General features: G+C 36.9%; 1 protein-coding gene and 1 long non-coding RNA gene across 2 annotated transcripts; one reads left to right on the forward strand and one right to left on the reverse strand.

The window, feature by feature from the left end:
* Nucleotides 1-7,347: 7,347 nt before the first annotated feature.
* On the reverse strand, nucleotides 7,348-11,859 carry LOC127843050 (uncharacterized). Its single transcript, XR_008032068.1, has 3 exons — nucleotides 11,423-11,859; nucleotides 9,318-9,379; nucleotides 7,348-7,635 (listed from the first exon to the last, which is right to left on the reverse strand). It is a non-coding gene; the product is annotated as an uncharacterized LOC127843050 (long non-coding RNA).
* Nucleotides 11,860-14,736: 2,877 nt separating this feature from the next.
* Nucleotides 14,737-18,707, forward strand: LOC127840798 (uncharacterized). The gene is made up of 5 exons (XM_052369206.1): nucleotides 14,737-15,161; nucleotides 15,987-16,160; nucleotides 16,760-17,050; nucleotides 17,905-18,400; nucleotides 18,687-18,707. Exons 1-5 carry the CDS (start codon nucleotides 14,938-14,940, stop codon nucleotides 18,705-18,707), a joined length of 1,206 nt encoding a protein of 401 aa, XP_052225166.1. The 5' UTR covers nucleotides 14,737-14,937.
* The last annotated feature ends 229 nt before the right edge of the window (nucleotides 18,708-18,936 follow it).

Genomic DNA, 18,936 nt, shown 5'->3' on the forward strand with positions numbered 1-18,936 from the left:
CTTAACGTGTTCAGGAATGTTTCATATTAACTTTAATTTGTTTCCAATAACTCAATTTTTCGGCGTAAGCTGTATTAAGCCAGCTTTTCACCCTGACTTGACCTTTGTAAGTGTCCAATAATATTCAAATAAAATTTCCCGCGGCTAGGTACGAATGAATACACTTCATTTATTCCATTGGCTGATTTGAGTTTAACACCAGAACATTGGAAACATATCCGCGTCTTTGTAACACTGTTTTACTGCATGAAACAATTTTATCTCTAATGAAAAGGCTCAATAGATAGAGCAGTTTTACAATCAATTTTCGACATAAATACAGTTTGTGCGTTCACCTTTTATTTTCAGAGAATTACCAGCGCAAAAGCGTTTATACTAAAGGCTATATTCTCATATTTAGTACTTACTTGCATTGCATTTCAACCCGCGAGGTTTCGGGTCAATTCGCGGCCAGTGTGTGAAAGTCAGAGTTTATATACAGTTCATCGCCGGAGTTCGCAGAAGGGGTTGCGATCTTTTCATTGAAGGAAAAAATTGGAATCTATGCTATTTTTGTCTGATGGAGTAAATAGTTCGTTTAGTCGCTTTGTCGATATATCAATATTTTAGGCACAGTTGTTGCCTTGGTCGTGTACAGTTGGCGTAAACAAGCCATCGTTTCAGCAGCAGAATTGTTACCTAACTTTATGCTTTGCATTCCAATCCGCAAGGTATCAAGGTCAGTTTGCGGTCAGTTGCAGAAATCTTTATATAAACGCCGTCTCGTAAACTTTGTGCACTTGAAGTCTGTTTTGATCAGAAAGACACTAAATAAAGATATTCGGCGATATTATTGTGGTATGTCAATCATCGATTTTTAATATGTTTTCAACATTTGCATGTTAAGGATTAATTTTGATAAAATCAATTAGAAATATTTATCCATTTAGACCAGTTTATTAAGCATGAGCACAATAATTCACTACTATAATTATGCAATTAAATTAAGATTCGAGTATTGCCGGCTGACCTATATGCACTCGTTTATTTTCATGTTTCTTGTGTTTTTCTATTCTGTAAATATAGATATCTGAGTAATAATATCACATAAAGTAAAATAAGCCACGAAATCTGGCGCAACACCCCGTGATTGATTTGCTTGTGATGTAGCTAAGAACTGCGCAGAAAAAAGGCATCCGCTACTTTTTATCTCATAGAGATAACTTTTGATCGTTCATAAACATCGACCACAATCAACGCCGTATATCTTTTTTAAAGATATTTCTTGTTATAAATGTTCGGTAAATACATGTACTTCTGTACAGTGGAAAATTACCTCCCTTTAATGACCCCAAATTCGGCCCTCGTACAAATGCATGCGCATATCAAACAATGTTTTGTTTGCACTTGCTTGTAAATGACGAACCCAGAATGTATCAGTAACTTAAAAAAAATTATTTTGTATGATTAAGAAAGTTATTAAACAAAGCCCTTTATTACATCCGAGCACTACTCGCTAACCAGTATAGATCTATATCTACTTTAACTGTGACATCGTTCGTAATCGCGCGAATGGATTATAACATACGATTTAGTAAGCCATAATTATGGACCATGGGTAAACCATCATTTTTTTAATAGAAAAAATAATTGTTTATCTAAATGCCAACTTACCTTTAAGATATCTGGTAAATCCAACTTTGGAAAACGCGTCGTCTGCACTTGGTTTACATTGGATACCGACGCTATTCGTACCCAGTTATTTTCAAATGACGCGTACACAAAATCGTTTCTTATGGCTTCTTTTTTTAACACCAACATTGATAAGATCATTATTTTGCCATTTCAGACTTAAAACCTCTAATAAATTTCGGTAATAAGTGGTATTTTAAGCAGTGTTTTTTTAATAAAGGGTTAAAAAGATAAGTTCAATAAAGCATGGTGGGTTCTCGGAGATCAGCACTGGGTTACACATTTTTTTAAAGTAAGATATGAGCGCGCAATATCACCGTCACAAAAATATAGTATTTTGTCTTTTGTTGTTTTTGTTATTGTTTAAGACAAAGTTTGTCATGGTGTTCTCGTGCGCTGACAGTTTATTTGTTGATGAAACAAAGAAATTTAGTGTAAATTCGCCATTTTCTTTTGTGTGATGTACTTTTATCATGATTTTTTTACAATTGAAAACAAGGCACACTTATAAAATTTGATTTATTGTGCAATTTAAATGTTATAGAAGATGAATACAAAATAAAAAAATGACATTTTTGAAAATTTGATTACATTGATATTTGGGGCGTTTTTGGGTGGTTAGTGAACCATGTCCTTTACCCCGGCTTCCCGGGTATTCGCCAAATACTTTAATTTTTATAAACGTTCGTTACACGTTGGCCAATGAGACCTTAATGTGCTATCTACCTAAAGGTGGTGATGAGGTGCGGACCCCGCCGAGTGTCCCGCACATTACTAATGTACAAGACACTCAACGCGACCCACATCCCAACACCACCCGGTACGTAGGACCCGGAACACAAACACGTATCGCTCTCACACCCCCACTCATTACGGGTGGCGCGTATGAGAGCGCCACGCCCGTGTGTTCCGGGTTCCTTGGTGGTGATCTGTGTATGGTTGTGTATAGTGTGTGGTATGCGATTGTTGTGCATTTGTCTGGAGCGGAAGAGGAGGTGTCTGTCGGTAATTTACGGCCGTCGGTCAGTCGTGAAGGGTTGTATATTGTTGCAGTTCCCAGATCGCAGAACCCGCCGCCCCCGCACAAGCGCATCCACGCCGAGCGAGCCCGAGCCCCCCCCCCCCCCCGCCGCGCCCGCATATGGCCCCGGCCCGAGCACCCAACCGCTGGAGACCCCCGAGACAAGCACCCTCATCCACCCACTCGCTGCGCGCGACAACAAATCAGTCAAGAACCAACCATGGAGCCATCCAAAGCCCTACCCAGAGTCACCATCGTTCTTTCCCACCCGCCCGCCAAACATCCAGACCATGTATCAAGCTGGGATGTATTAATTTTGCTGTTATGTTGTATTTGCTATTATAATTGGATATGTAAAGTAAATAAATGATCTAAAAACTCCGTTGATATATCATATGATTTATTTATGTTTGATGTTAAGTTGTAAAACTCATAGTATTATAGATTATGTCCTGTATTCTAGCTTTCATTTACCCAAGTGTGGTTGTTGTGCTCTCCGCCCCATGAGAGGTGTTAGTGGGGGTTCGAGCAGGATACAGGAAACGCCCCGATTCCAGAGGCGCCCCTGGTTCTTTTAAGTGCCCGGTGTATAGCACCGATACACTGCACCTCCGTTTAACGTCCCTCGCGGAGGACATATTAGTACATAGTGTTAGTATTGGTGTTTATATACATGTGTAGTTCTGCTGTTTTGTGTCATAACTTGCGGTAACGTGGGCTCTCTCTGTTGTAATTTGGTATATAGTTTGGATGTTATTGCGTAGGGCAGGCTAGTTTTTGAAAGATCATGTATTTGATGATAGAAGAAGGAGACTATGTTTGTTTGATTGGGCCGAGATGACTTGTTCGTTGGGGGGCAGACAATCTCTTTGTAAATTCTTTCTTATTGATGTGTTAAGTGTCTTGTGAGACTGTGGTGTTGTAAGGGCCAGACTAGTTTTGATAGGTCACTTATTTTATGAAAGAAGAGAGGGGCTGAGTTTGAGTAAATTTGGTATTAGGGAGAGCGCACACGTTAGTGTTTCTGGTTTATAAAAGCAAAGACAGCATTCCTGTGTGTTTGTGTAGTATGCCAGGCTAGTATCGTGGTCTGGTCTAGGGCATATCGAGCTAAGGGTTCGATCCGGCTACATAGAAACATATAAAGGTTAGTGTACCAATGAACTGCAAACAGTCATTCTTTTCAGTATCTTTCAAGAGGGACGGCATGTAGCGTCTCTCGCTGAGGACATATTAGTATATAGTGTTAGTATTGGTACATATACAGATCTGCTGCCTTGTGTCATATTTTATAGTAGCTTGGGCACTCTCTGTTGCTATTTTGGGTAATGGTTGTATGTTGATGTGAGGGTCAGACTAGATTTTTGACAGATCATGTACTAGATGATAGAAGAGAGGCACCGAGTGTGTGTAAATGGACCAAGATGACTATTTTGTTTTGTGGGCTTTGACAATTTCGAGATTTTCTTTCTTCTTTCTGAGGTGATTGCCTGTGGCACTGTGGTGTTGTGAGGGCCAGACTTTGTTTTTGATAGATCACTTATTTGATGATAGAAGAGATGGGCTGTGGTTATGGTAGTTTGGTATTTGGAGAGTGAGCGCTTTACTGGTTCGGGTTATGTATGATATCAGAGGCAGCAGTTCTATGTGTTATTGTGGCTATTTCAATGGTTAGTAAATAAATGGACTGCAATGAGTTATTCTATCTATACACTGAGAAACAAATATACTAATTATCATCACTTTTTTTTTTTTTGGTAATCTTGGGTGGGTCGTGTCGACAGAGCCACAGTGCGAGGGGGGGGGGCGCCTCACCACCCCAGCCGACACGCTCCATCCAACATTTTTTTTTTTAATATAATGCATATATAAAATGGTTGTGATATCTACATCTAAAGGGGTTGTACTGAAGGTTTCTCTATTGAGTTACCTGAGTGCGCACTTGATGCGGCTTCCGTCTCTGTGCGGAAGTGTAGTGTCTGCGTGCTTACCCCACTACCGTCGTCGTCGGCTGCTGCGTGCTGGGTGCAGCGGCAAAAATTTAAAATAACGAGGACCAACACAGGGGGGGGGGGGTCTCGCGGAACCCGGATACTGTTAGCCCGATTGTTTGGTTTACAAAGGGGGGGGGGGATTTTAGGTTTGTCCATATCGTTACATAGTGGTTACAGATGTTCGTTTTTATTTTTATCAAGCGTACCTATCCGTCATTGATTCTGATAGCGTGCCCTTAGGGTTAAATTGCGTTTATGTTGTACGGTCGCGGTTGTTAACGAGACAGGCGGCCGATACATTTCATGATTTGGTTGACAGTTATATACGGTACCGTAATCCCTTCCGTCGTTTTATTAAGAGAGTGTTGTTGTTGTTTTACTGGGTTATAATGTGTAGCTTGTCAGCCCTTGCCCGTCCGTGGCGTCGTCACAGGGCACAGACCAGGGGGCCCCACTGACACACAGGTGTGACCCATTGGCTATGCCCTGCGACGAATAACTATAGGTCGGCTGTCATATCCGCGTTATGTTCAGGCCGTGATAATACCGTAGGTTCACTCTGTGAGGGCCCGGGCGAGCGGCCCCAGTGACATACGGAAGTGACCCGTCATCCGTGCCCGCACAGAGGGTTCCTTTATGGCTATAGTCCACGGACGGGGTCCGGCAGACAGGGTAGATGTTATGTAGTTACCTAAATGTGTTTTTAGTCCGGCACCGGAACGCGCTTTATTCGCACTTTTGTAAGTTACGCGATTTGTTTATACGCATATTTTTGCTATTTCGGATAAGCCTAAGGAAGATAGTTTATGCAAGAAGACTCTGGATAGTTAGTATGCCCTACTGTATCGCTTTATTTTATGGATTAAGTGCAGGTATGCATCTAGTTTTACCCTTAATTTTAATTTTAATGCGATTTTTCTTATATCTTGCTTTTGCAAGGGAGATAACTGAATTACGCACAAATCGTAAAAATAGTCCTTTCCGTACATGTTTATGTTTGGTTTGCAATATATATGGGAATTAAACCTTAAGTTACTATTAGTATGAGGTCAAAGAGATATTGTTACGGATATATGATGTCTGTATAAAGTCTTGGGATAAATCGATATATATATATATATCTATACTACTATAATATTTCCTCTTCTGCGGCGTCTCCCGCATCACCGCGGCGTCCCACTCGGGACACCTGCTTTCAGCGTTAGGGAAACAATTTATCTAGTGTATTTATATTGTAATATTTATAATATTTAGATTGCTAAGGAAACAATGTATCTTGTGTATTTAACTTGTAATATTTTATTTTAATAAGGCATACGCAGTGGAAGCTCGCTTGGCGGAGTATTTTAACCGTTTGTCTAATATGCGATGTAATTAGTGTATTTATATTTTATTGAGATATCCCGTATCCCGCAAAAATTTAAAAACATGTTGTCTTATAACGGATCCGATCTTGTTCGGGGGCATTAACAGTAGACTTCGATCAATTTTAACAGAAATATTGTTATATGCTGCTATTATACCTGCACTTAGTTCTAGTCTTTGGGCCGCGTGTTGAGGGCATATGAAGAATAAATGTTCGAAGGTGTCTGGGACACTGCATTTGGGGCACAGAACAGTTTTGTAGCTATCACCGTGTAACCTAGTCACCCCTAAGCGCATACGCGTATATGCCCTATCTTCTTGCTTAATGGGGCTATAGATATGGATCTTATGGCTGGGGTTAGTGATAAGTGGTAAATCATGCTCAGTGCAGTATTTTGACCATTTGTAGTCCTGTTCATTGTACGCTTTTTGGTTTATAATGGCTATAATTTCGCGTGCGCTGGGTTTTAGCTCAGAGAGTAGGCCGTCTTGGGATCCTAACTTGGCAAGTTTATCTGCGTATTCATTGCCCGGGATGCCTACATGACTAGGTATCCATATAAGTTTAAGAGATATGTTTTTATTAGTCAGTTTTGTGATACCTTTTAGAGCTGCGTATATCAGGTCTGGTCGCGTTTTCGAGGATCCTGCGTGTAGTGCTTGCAATGCGCTAAGAGAGTCGGTTAGAATCGCGTAGTTAGTCTGTTCGTGCGTGTTAAGCGTGTTAAGCCACCTTACCGCGTCATTAATTATTGCTAGCTCGCAGGCAAATATGGAAAGTTCTTTTTTAAGTTTTAATCTGTTGTGGTGGCTAATGGCATTTTGAGGGTTGTATACTACGTACGCAGCGCCGGCTAATTTTAAATCTTCGTTTTTACTACCGTCTGTGAAAATCTGTGTATACCCGCCGTATGTATTATTTATGTAATTTAAGGCTATTGTTGCGCTATTGGAGTCGATTTCGGATTTTTTTATCAGTGTTGATAGATGAAAGTCGATGTCAGGTTTTACTATTTCACTAAGGCTGTAGTATGTAGGTGGTTGGAGTTCAATTTCGTTAATTTTATAGTATAGATTAAGCGCTCGGACATTTTGCGCGTACGGGACTCCAATGCGACTTTTAGGTTTACGGTAGGCCGGGTCTTCGGTGACCTTTGAGTTGATCGGTAGGTTGTTTTCAATAGGATTAGTGCGCGTGTAATAGACCGTTCCATAATTTAGTAATTACCCAATTATCTCCCCTGAATACTCTCCGCGTCCGCCATTACACTACTGCCAAACAACCGGTAACATATAGGTCACAACATACCAAAAGATTTCCTGCACAAATTCAATGTAAAAGCAATAACTTTAACAAAAAATAAAGTCAAACTTTTGCGCGTAGACACCCCCATAACCATACCTTTTCTTAAAGAGCATTCCAAGCCGCAATGATTTAAACAATAAAAAACATAGGTCATCCAATATGTAAGAAAGAACTCAATGCGAATCAGCGGTCACTGTTTTATGGCCATCTTTTTACCGGCATCTCTCCAGTTGATGATGGTTTCCCGCCAACTGTCAAAGTCTTATGTAGTCTCCAACCTAAAAGCAAAACAGGGAATTTGTAGTATACAACAATGTTTTCCCTACCACATGAACACAGAAATATTCAAAAATAAAGTCATGGCAAGTGCCCGTACAGAGAATTGTGTCTTCAAATAAATGAAGATTTTGTTTTTAGAGGGTATAGCATTGAACACCAAAAGTATTTAGTGTATTGTAACCTATAAGAGAAATTTATTTTTACTGAAATGTGTTTTTCTTTCATATTATTATCATCCCATCCATATTGCACCAATATATTAAGTTTGGCTGGATTAGCTGTCCATTTGGCCATTCTGTATCATATTTTCACACGCGGGTGTTTTCAGTCCGAAGAAGGCGATATTAGGCCTGTTAAAGCTTAACTGCCCCTTTAAGATTTAAAGCTGTTGTGTTCAATATCTGCAATAAAATACCAAAACAAACCAAAAAGACATGCAAGTGGGGCTGATGTGTGGTGGGGAAAGAATGAATTTGTTAGATATTTTCACTCTAAGCAATTTTGATAATGTCTTTTTTGTGTGTTTTTTTTTAATCATCCCAAAAATGCCAATTTCAAAGCAAAAACAATCCAATTTCATCCAAGACAATAAACTAATTAGTCAAAATGAGAGATCAAAGATACTTTGAAGTGTAGAAATCAATAAGCTTCCAATAACTTGTTATTTCACACCAATAAAAGTGTAAAATCTTGAAAGCGCCTTGTCGATCGGTGCCCATTTATTTACCAGCCGCCAATGAAATATTCTAGCATGTAATGTCATGGGTGCCTTTTAACTGCAGCAGATGGTCAAAATGCATTGCCAGCTCTCATTTAGAGGTTCAAGACAATACAAATTTTCATATTTTGGACACAAAATAAGTACTTTAGGCTATTTTTATGGTGGCAATCTGGTCCAAATGGGAGTTTGTAACCAAGCGAAAGAATACAATGCTCATTTGTTGGGGGGGGGGGGGTTTAAGCTGGAAGGAAAAGTTAAATTGAACAAAAAACACATATGTAGGCAAGCATTATAAGCTTAGCAATGATGTTCCATGTAGTAACAGGGGTAGAAAGGCAGTTCAGATCAAGGCAGTGTCCTGAAAGGGGTTTCTAGTACTTCTTTTGGGGACACAGCTTCCTGCAGAATTCTCAACACACCAAATATCAATGATTCATGTCACCTTTCTATGCAAAGAAAAAAGAATAAGGACAATACTGTCATTAAATCACTGAATGAGAGAAGCATGTACCAAATAAAAAACAAAACAAGTTGCTGAAAGTGCCAAATTTTGTCAAAAAAATCCCTCTAAGGTAAATGATGAAGGGGACACTTGCTATAACAATCCTATATTTAAGTAAGGCGCGACACCATTTTAAGCCGGAAACATGAATATAAGCATATTGTGAGAAAACAATACCAAAAACAAGCTAATTGTAGGGTAACAAGTAGCAAATCAACTCAGCTGTACTGCATACATGCTCAGGAACAAGGATAACCCTGTTAAGTGCCAACTTCAGCTGCCAACAAAGCACGAGCTTTACATGTCAGGACGCGGAACTATCAATACAAACTGCGAGGAGAATTACATGACGGCAAGGGTGTGAGTGACCACAATCCTGATTATGACAGTCTTTCACACCTAAAGCATCATACATATGCTTATTTGCTTGTGTACATGATAACAAATGATATTATTACCTGTTTTGCCATCAACAACCCTTATCCAGTGGCCCTTGACTTAGTCGCAGACATTCCTCTTCCTGAAAAAGTCAAAATACCCAATAGAAAAAGATAAAAAAATGAAACAAAAACATGCATTTATGTATTTTAAGTGTACTTTTATGAATAATATAAAGTGATAAAATCTTGCTCAATTCATGATTGTACTAAATATGAAGGCTGGCTCAGTTAAGCATCTGCTGCACTGTCCATACTGTAAAAATGCCTGCCATTCCATGTCGGTGAAATGGGGCTCTGTTTGAATGTTCATGCTTTTCGCAAAAGTTGAAGTTGCGTTACTCGATCACGGAGTCCCTGGCGTTGAATTCTAACTTCATGTAACACATTAACGCGACACGGTCAACCAATATGCGGTTGAATTTAAGTCGGAAAGCAATTTAGCCCTTATTCCAATATATAAGGGTGGGGGTCAACTTGAAAAACAACTATTCCAGGTCAAATAATCTGAATTCATGCATTTAATGCACTTATTTTCTTCCCTTTTGCTAAGAAATGACCAAAAATCTGCTTTCCCAGTCATATTTTGCACTTGCAGATGATATTTCATTTTTATCATAAGTTAGTTTATAAGAGAAATTTATTTTTACTGAAATGTGTTTTTCTTTCATATTATTATCATCCCATCCATATTGCACCAATATATTAAGTTTGGCTGGATTAGCTGTCCATTTGGCCATTCTGTATCATATTTTCACACGCGGGTGTTTTCAGTCCGAAGAAGGCGATATTAGGCCTGTTAAAGCTTAACTGCCCCTTTAAGATTTAAAGCTGTTGTGTTCAATATCTGCAATAAAATACCAAAACAAACCAAAAAGACATGCAAGTGGGGCTGATGTGTGGTGGGGAAAGAATGAATTTGTTAGATATTTTCACTCTAAGCAATTTTGATAATGTCTTTTTTGTGTGTTTTTTTTTAATCATCCCAAAAATGCCAATTTCAAAGCAAAAACAATCCAATTTCATCCAAGACAATAAACTAATTAGTCAAAATGAGAGATCAAAGATACTTTGAAGTGTAGAAATCAATAAGCTTCCAATAACTTGTTATTTCACACCAATAAAAGTGTAAAATCTTGAAAGCGCCTTGTCGATCGGTGCCCATTTATTTACCAGCCGCCAATGAAATATTCTAGCATGTAATGTCATGGGTGCCTTTTAACTGCAGCAGATGGTCAAAATGCATTGCCAGCTCTCATTTAGAGGTTCAAGACAATACAAATTTTCATATTTTGGACACAAAATAAGTACTTTAGGCTATTTTTATGGTGGCAATCTGGTCCAAATGGGAGTTTGTAACCAAGCGAAAGAATACAATGCTCATTTGTTGGGGGGGGGGGGTTAAGCTGGAAGGAAAAGTTAAATTGAACAAAAAACACATATGTAGGCAAGCATTATAAGCTTAGCAATGATGTTCCATGTAGTAACAGGGGTAGAAAGGCAGTTCAGATCAAGGCAGTGTCCTGAAAGGGGTTTCTAGTACTTCTTTTGGGGACACAGCTTCCTGCAGAATTCTCAACACAACAAATATCAATGATTCATGTCACCTTTCTATGCAAAGAAAAAAGAATAAGGACAATACTGTCATTAAATCTCTGAATGAGAGAAGCATGTACCAAATAAAAAACAAAACAAGTTGCTGAAAGTGCCAAATTTTGTCAAAAAAATCCCTCTAAGGTAAATGATGAAGGGGACACTTGCTATAACAATCCTATATTTAAGTAAGGCGCGACACCATTTTAAGCCGGAAACATGAATATAAGCATATTGTGAGAAAACAATACCAAAAACAAGCTAATTGTAGGGTAACAAGTAGCAAATCAACTCAGCTGTACTGCATACATGCTCAGGAACAAGGATAACCCTGTTAAGTGCCAACTTCAGCTGCCAACAAAGCACGAGCTTTACATGTCAGGACGCGGAACTATCAATACAAACTGCGAGGAGAATTACATGACGGCAAGGGTGTGAGTGACCACAATCCTGATTATGACAGTCTTTCACACCTAAAGCATCATACATATGCTTATTTGCTTGTGTACATGATAACAAAATGATATTATTACCTGTTTTGCCATCAACAACCCTTATCCAGTGGCCCTTGACTTAGTCGCAGACATTCCTCTTCCTGAAAAAGTCAAAATACCCAATAGAAAAAGATAAAAAAATGAAACAAAAACATGCATTTATGTATTTTAAGTGTACTTTTATGAATAATATAAAGTGATAAAATCTTGCTCAATTCATGATTGTACTAAATATGAAGGCTGGCTCAGTTAAGCATCTGCTGCACTGTCCATACTGTAAAAATGCCTGCCATTCCATGTCGGTGAAATGGGGCTCTGTTTGAATGTTCATGCTTTTCGCAAAAGTTGAAGTTGCGTTACTCGATCACGGAGTCCCTGGCGTTGAATTCTAACTTCATGTAACACATTAACGCGACACGGTCAACCAATATGCGGTTGAATTTAAGTCGGAAAGCAATTTAGCCCTTATTCCAATATATAAGGGTGGGGGTCAACTTGAAAAACAACTATTCCAGGTCAAATAATCTGAATTCATGCATTTAATGCACTTATTTTCTTCCCTTTTGCTAAGAAATGACCAAAAATCTGCTTTCCCAGTCATATTTTGCACTTGCAGATGATATTTCATTTTTATCATAAGTTAGTTTAGGTCACAACATACCAAAAGATTTCCTGCACAAATTCAATGTAAAAGCAATAACTTTAACAAAAAATAAAGTCAAACTTTTGCGCGTAGACACCCCCATAACCATACCTTTTCTTAAAGAGCATTCCAAGCCGCAATGATTTACTAATAAACACGAAGGGATGAGCATTTTGCTTGACGCATTCAGATTTGTATTTTAATATGTATACTTGTATACTCATTGATCTTATAACAGTGTTACTTATAACTAAGTAGTGTTAGTATGCCATTCGAATTAAAGTATACAGAATCTTTATTCAGAGGGGAGATTAAATAACGGATTGAATGATTGATGCTTTGAATCGAAATATTAAGATTAAATGGAGATTGTTAAATAAACAAATTACCTGAGATTGTTTGATTTTTTAATACATTCATATTTCATTTTTATAGATATTAAATCGATTGGTGATTAAATATAAAATGTTAATAAAGTGTGTCTATATTCCCTCTATTGGAAGAAAATAAAAATAAAATATTTATCGAGAAACACTTTTGTGTTAATGTTTTGTTAATTTAATCAAATAAATACACGAAATAAATACCCCTTTTCGAGCCCCAGATATGCAACTTACCTGTATTTTCCGTTATCGATATTTTACTCTTAAAATACAAATGTGGGACAATCGGGAGTAAACCTCATAAACCACACTGGGTGGCAGATGACAGTCTGGTCATTAAACACAATTGATGATGCCACCATGTCTTCTCTTTCTGGTAGTATTAAGCAGTCATTTGGTTTAATATTTTACCTCCGACATACTTAACAGTTGCGTTCATTAGATATGTTACATATTGCACAAATTAAAAGTTATGTCCAATATAGAATATCAGAAATTGTACACCGTAAAGATACTAGCCCGTTTAATCCCTGGTTTAATTTATGAAGAAAAGAATTTGATAATTATAAAATTTACCTAAAAACATAACATTTAGCGTATTTAGCGGGTATCGGTTAATTAAAACTACGTCATTTCGTATGAAGATTTAATGTTACGGCAATGCACGAACGACATCATAAAACAAGAAATTACATTTGACACGAACGGGGGTAAATAATGTTTAAAAAAAATATTAATATAGATATATGTGTGTTAAAATGTTAGATATTTGCCACTCATACTCACTAGTAACGAGTTTTCAATATACATGAATACACAGTTCAAATTGCATCATGTAAAGTTGTGTTTTTCAGTTGTATGTTAATATTCCTCAATAGCGTCATTCTCTGTACAAAACCCATCAAATTAAAATTACATGTTAATACTGTCATGCACTTCGCTTTTAATAGGGCTTTGTAGTACGTTTATTTTCAATGCACCCCTTATACTTTCTATTACTCACGTGTTTATCACACTAACGTACTCATGCCATTCATAATTATATTTTTATAATTAGATGTATTACTATTGTAATTTATTGAAGCTTTTCTGCAAAAAATATTACGGCTTATGCATAGAGCTCTTTGTTGTGTCAAATTGTCGGCCTTTCAGTCTTCAGATAATCTTTAATTTGATGCTTATGCCGCGTTTTTAAAGTTGCAAATAAATTTTTTAATAAATACGTTTGGGGCTTAATAATATATTTTTGAAATATTATTTAGGTGTTTTTTTCGGAGTTTTTTTGTGTGGATTAATTGACTAAACATTTGGTGTCGTTATCCATATGTTTTGCGTTGCTTCAAAGACCTATAAAATACATTTTTTAGCTTTATAGCTGTTAAATGATTCACAGATGAAAATATTGATATATCACATAGATCACATTCTCTTCATCTTCCGAATAATCACATAAAATATCGTCAAGATCAATATCACTCTCTCATGATAAAAAGCTCGTTTTTTTAACGTGACAAAATTCCATCTAAAAAAAATTAAATATAAATCCAAACCACAATTTTTTATCTTTGATATCAGTTAGAACAAGAAAAATAAAGGAAGGCGTATCAAAAATATCATACTTAATATAATATGTTATGATTTTGGAATGTAGATTTTTACCACATGAGACCAATTACAAACAATTAGCGGTAATTAATTGCGCGAGAATCTTTAATAAGTATTAATTAAAATATAAATTGCTTGATGTTGCGGCTATTAAAATCAACACAACAATACATGGGTGAATTGTTTGTGAAACGTTAACAGTAACAAGTCTAATCAAAGACATAGTATGAGCGACTGAACCGGCAAATTTTCGCCGATGATTACCACTTGATTACAAATATAAAAAAAACAAATACACGAAAGCATTTTAAACATTTTATTTGTAACAATCAATCTCAACTTCAAACAATCATTTAAACAACAAAAATGTGATAATCGCCTCACATTAATTCATTAAGTAATTTATTTATCCGACAACGGTTAAGCGGGTATTCTCTACGTTTTTGTATGGCGTACCATTTGGGTCAAAAGTCAACAAGACCAACTAGGTTAAATGAAAATGTACGTCGACGTACAATATGTACGTCGACGTACATTTTTTTGTACGTCGACGTACAAAATTGTACGTCGACGTACAATTTGTACGTCGACGTACAATATGTACGTCGACGTACAAAAAATGTACGTCGACGTACATATTGTACGTCGACGTACATATTGTACGTCGACGTACAATTTTTCTGAACAGCCAATCAAACCACTCGTCTCTTGAGCCGCTTTTCCTTCAGACTTATTCATAATAATCGTTTTAAAAAAAAACTTTTTAATTGAGGACAAAATGGATAAAAATATCAAAAGTGAAATAATAAAAAATAAATAAATAAGTATCTATACTTGACGGTATTTATTCTAAAATCGTTTCAAGTAATAAATATTATTAAGTCCTAAGACCGGTCTAGTCCATATCCGGTTTCCAAAAAAATATGGCGGACGTCGAAGGTTTTCGAGAAGAAGCAACTCGCATTATTCACTCTTTATGTAGAAATTTAATGACGCAAGATACAGATGCAAATTTGTGTGAAGCTAGTCTTATCACTTTGACAGCATTAAGTCGGAATGCACGACGTATGTGTACCCGTTATCCCATTTTTGAACGGTTGTGTGAGATTATCGACTCGTTGATGTCGACAATTGAAGAGCGAAAGAGGTTAGTATTTTCCCTGACCATTTTAATAATTTTCGATCCAATTACTTGCGGACTATTTGTTTCTATTGACCGGCTTTCGCGAAGCCTGCAATATCTTAAACCAATCCTCGACCAATTAGGTAATAAGATGAAATAATCCAACGTACATTGACTTTGAGTCGTAGGCGGTGCTCTTGTTATTACTATTATAACTAATCATAATATCAACAAAAGTGATTATCTTGATACAGTTAATATTTCTATGCACTTGTTTACAGGAGCATTCAGTTGTTGGTTGGTTAACAAAACAACAAATAATCAGACAAAGACTGGTTCGTTGCTTCGTGTTTATTGTCACACAATTGATTTCCGTCATCATTGCGGCATGCTGTTTTAGTAGGCGAAAGCGTTATTTGACACAATGTAGTGTGCTTAAGATCGATTTTGTACGGTTAAGTCCATGGAAAATGCATTAATAAACATGTTTTTGGTAATTCTTTAATAGTTTTTTCCCCGTAATTTACATTATACAGTGCGGGTTCGGTACTGACATTGCTCTTTCTGTACTTATACAGCGTTAGTTGTCATAATGTTGCGCGCTTGAGAACAAATTTGTACGAAATATTCCATGAAAAATGCATTTATACACAAGTTTTCAGTTATACTTCAATTGGAAATTTAACTGATTTACTGATTATTTCCATAACATACATTTTACAGTGCGCTTTCGGTAATGCTTTTGCGCTTTCGGTACCGATACCGAAAGCGCGCGCTTTTGGTAAATCTAGTAACCGCTATAATATAATATTATTTGTGTTGTAACTTTTGTTGATTTTATCTTTTCAGGACGCTGCAGCCTCTCGTTGGTTTCTTCGCCGCAAAACAGACTACAACCAGAGGCAGACCACTTTACGTCATTAGTCGAGAGCAGCTGGGGTATCTAGTTGAAGCAGGCTTCAAACGAAGAGCTATTGCTAGTCTGCTTCAGGTGTCAGATTCTGTTATTAAGCGCAGCCTCAGGTATGTTATCCAGTCAATTGAAAAAACATTGTGTATGCAGGGTGTCCCAAAAAACCGAAACCACTGGAAAATGTTTTAATATACAGATAATATTATGCCCTTTTGACACATTATTATTGAATGTTAAATGGGTATTAGTTAGGTACATTAATCACAAGGTGGCAATTTTTAGGAAGTGATTTCATTTTTTTATAAAATGAAGTCATTAAGTACTTCTTTTACGAATTAAAATCAACCTAAAATTCAAAATGAACAACTGCAAGACAGTTTCTCAGATAATGCAAGTGTTGTATAAGGCAACAATGTTATATTATTGAAGATACAGAAGTGCAGTTGAAACATGTTATTTAAATGAATACTTGTATAGCGATTTGGTAAAACTGATTGTTTAAAATAGAAAAACAATCTCAACTCAAGATCTGGACGAAGGGAAAATCGAGTACTTTAGTCAGATTGCACTGCATGGGGAGCCACAACACAAGATCTTGATTGCTGCAAAGGCACAAACATACAGCAAAACATATTTTCTCCCTTCTCAGTGAGGTATATATTTCATATTCACTCAAAATAAACAAATATTCTCTATTATATATTTTCAGGTCATATGGTATAAGCATCAGAGGAAGGTACTCAAGCATCTCCAACGAGGAACTTGACAATCTGGTCCGAGAGATAACAGATGGCAATCAGACACTTGGGCAACGAATGGTTCAGGGACATCTTCAGAGTCTAGGACATCGGGTGCAAAGACAACGTGTTGCTGACAGTCTGATCCGGGTTGACGAAGCAGCTGTAGCCATGCGATGGTGTCACTCGATTCGGCGAAGGGTGTACAATGTTGCTGGTCCAAACTCATTGTGGCACATAGATGGAAACCACAAATTGATAAGGTACAAAATTACTATGATTCGTATTTTTAACAAATTAAGATTAAATAGGTTGATTAAATAAATACCTTTGGTCAAAATGTTAACCTTGGTGATATCTTATTATCTAAGTCAAGTTAGAAGTAAGGTCACTAGGTTAAATAATAGAAAAACCTTGTTAACGCTTTAGAGGCAATATTTTTTCTTAAATCATCTTGAAAGGGGTGGGGACTTGAAAGGCTGTTTTTGGCCCTAATATCAAAAATCATGTGAGAAAGTATATAAACCTTTTATATTACCGTTACCTCAATGAACTTAGAATATTTAAAAAAAAAATCTTTGCTGTTTCCATATTGAACAAGCATCTAAAAAAAAAGCTGACATAGTGGAATTTTGGATAATTTTCAGTTAAATTTTGGCAGAAATTGTGAAAAATAAATGACATCAAACTAAATTTTAAATGTTATCTAACACATATTTTGTGCAATTTTGGTGTTGTTTGTTGATTGGGGAGGCATTTAAATATTGCGTTATATGCCAAAAAGATGCATTAAATTGCTCTAATTGCTCAAAATTCCATTTTCCTAATTTCAGCTTTTTTTAGAATGTTGTGGAAACTGTGTATCAGTTTTCTTCAATTTCTGCCTAAATTGTATAAGATTAAAAACTTAAAATTTGGGTTACAGTAAGATAAGAAGGTATATTCAACAGATTTGAATTTTGTGACTAATTTGGGCCCAATTATTTTGGTTTGACTTGTTACGCCATTCCACTTGAGGCCATATATAAACACCAAATCAAACAAAATACTTTGCAATTTTAGTACATTTACATTGTAATATCTATTCAAGTATGTACAATTTTTTATTTTTTTTCAGATGGGGTTTTGTCATACACGGAGGCATTGATGGCTTCTCGCGGATGTGTGTTTTCCTCCAAGCTGCAACCAACAACAAGGCTACCACGATGACAAAAGCCTTCATGACAGGCACCCAGTGCTATGGTGTCCCATCAAGAGTCCGCAGCGATCACGGGCTGGAAAATACCGGCGTTGGGGCGTTTATGGTAGCGCATCGTGGACCTCGTCGGGGTTCTTTCATCACGGGAAGGAGCGTCCACAATCAGCGGATTGAACGCATGTGGCGTGACCTGTTTGCCAGTGCAACAAACGTGTTTCACGGATTGTTTTCACATCTTGAGGAGTCTGGACAGTTGGATTTGACAAATCCAGTGCACATGTGGTGCCTTCATCACGTGTTTGTGCCTCGTGTCCAGCGAGCGTTAGACATATTCCGTGAGGGCTGGAACTGCCACAGGTTGAGCAGTGAAAGAGGTAGAACCCCCACACAGCTCTTCATACTTTATGAGAAAAGTGTACCTAAACGCAAAACTAAACCGGAAAAAAAATAGATGAGCTAAAAATGTCTCAATAGACAATGATTAAACCCTTAAACACTCAGATCAATTTGGAAGCGTGTTTTTTTTTCCCTTACAAAATCAAATATTGTAAATTTTAGGCTTCATTCCCAACCTTAAGATACTGATGAGCAGGAAACAGTGTAAAACAAGAACAGACTTCGAGTTACTTGCATGCTGTTCTGGTTGCATATAGCCATTTTCACTTTGCTTCCAAGCAGGAAAGGGTTAAACTTATTTCCAGTGCACATTGATATATAACTGAGTATCATGCAATTCATACTGATATAAAACTGCATCCCAATTAATACTGATACAAAACTGAGTAACAAAAAAATTCTAATATAAAACTGCAAAACAACAATTAATACTGATATACAACTTAATAACTTATTAAATTAAATGTATGATAAATAACTCCTTAAAAAAGACATTAATATTAAGTATTAATAAAATCAATATCCAGTCCATGTTCTTTTGCAAAAATGGTATCA

The sequence above is a fragment of the Dreissena polymorpha genome, chromosome 8 (genome assembly GCF_020536995.1).
Source record: "Dreissena polymorpha isolate Duluth1 chromosome 8, UMN_Dpol_1.0, whole genome shotgun sequence".
In the NCBI taxonomy this organism is placed as follows: Eukaryota; Metazoa; Mollusca; class Bivalvia; order Myida; family Dreissenidae; genus Dreissena; species Dreissena polymorpha.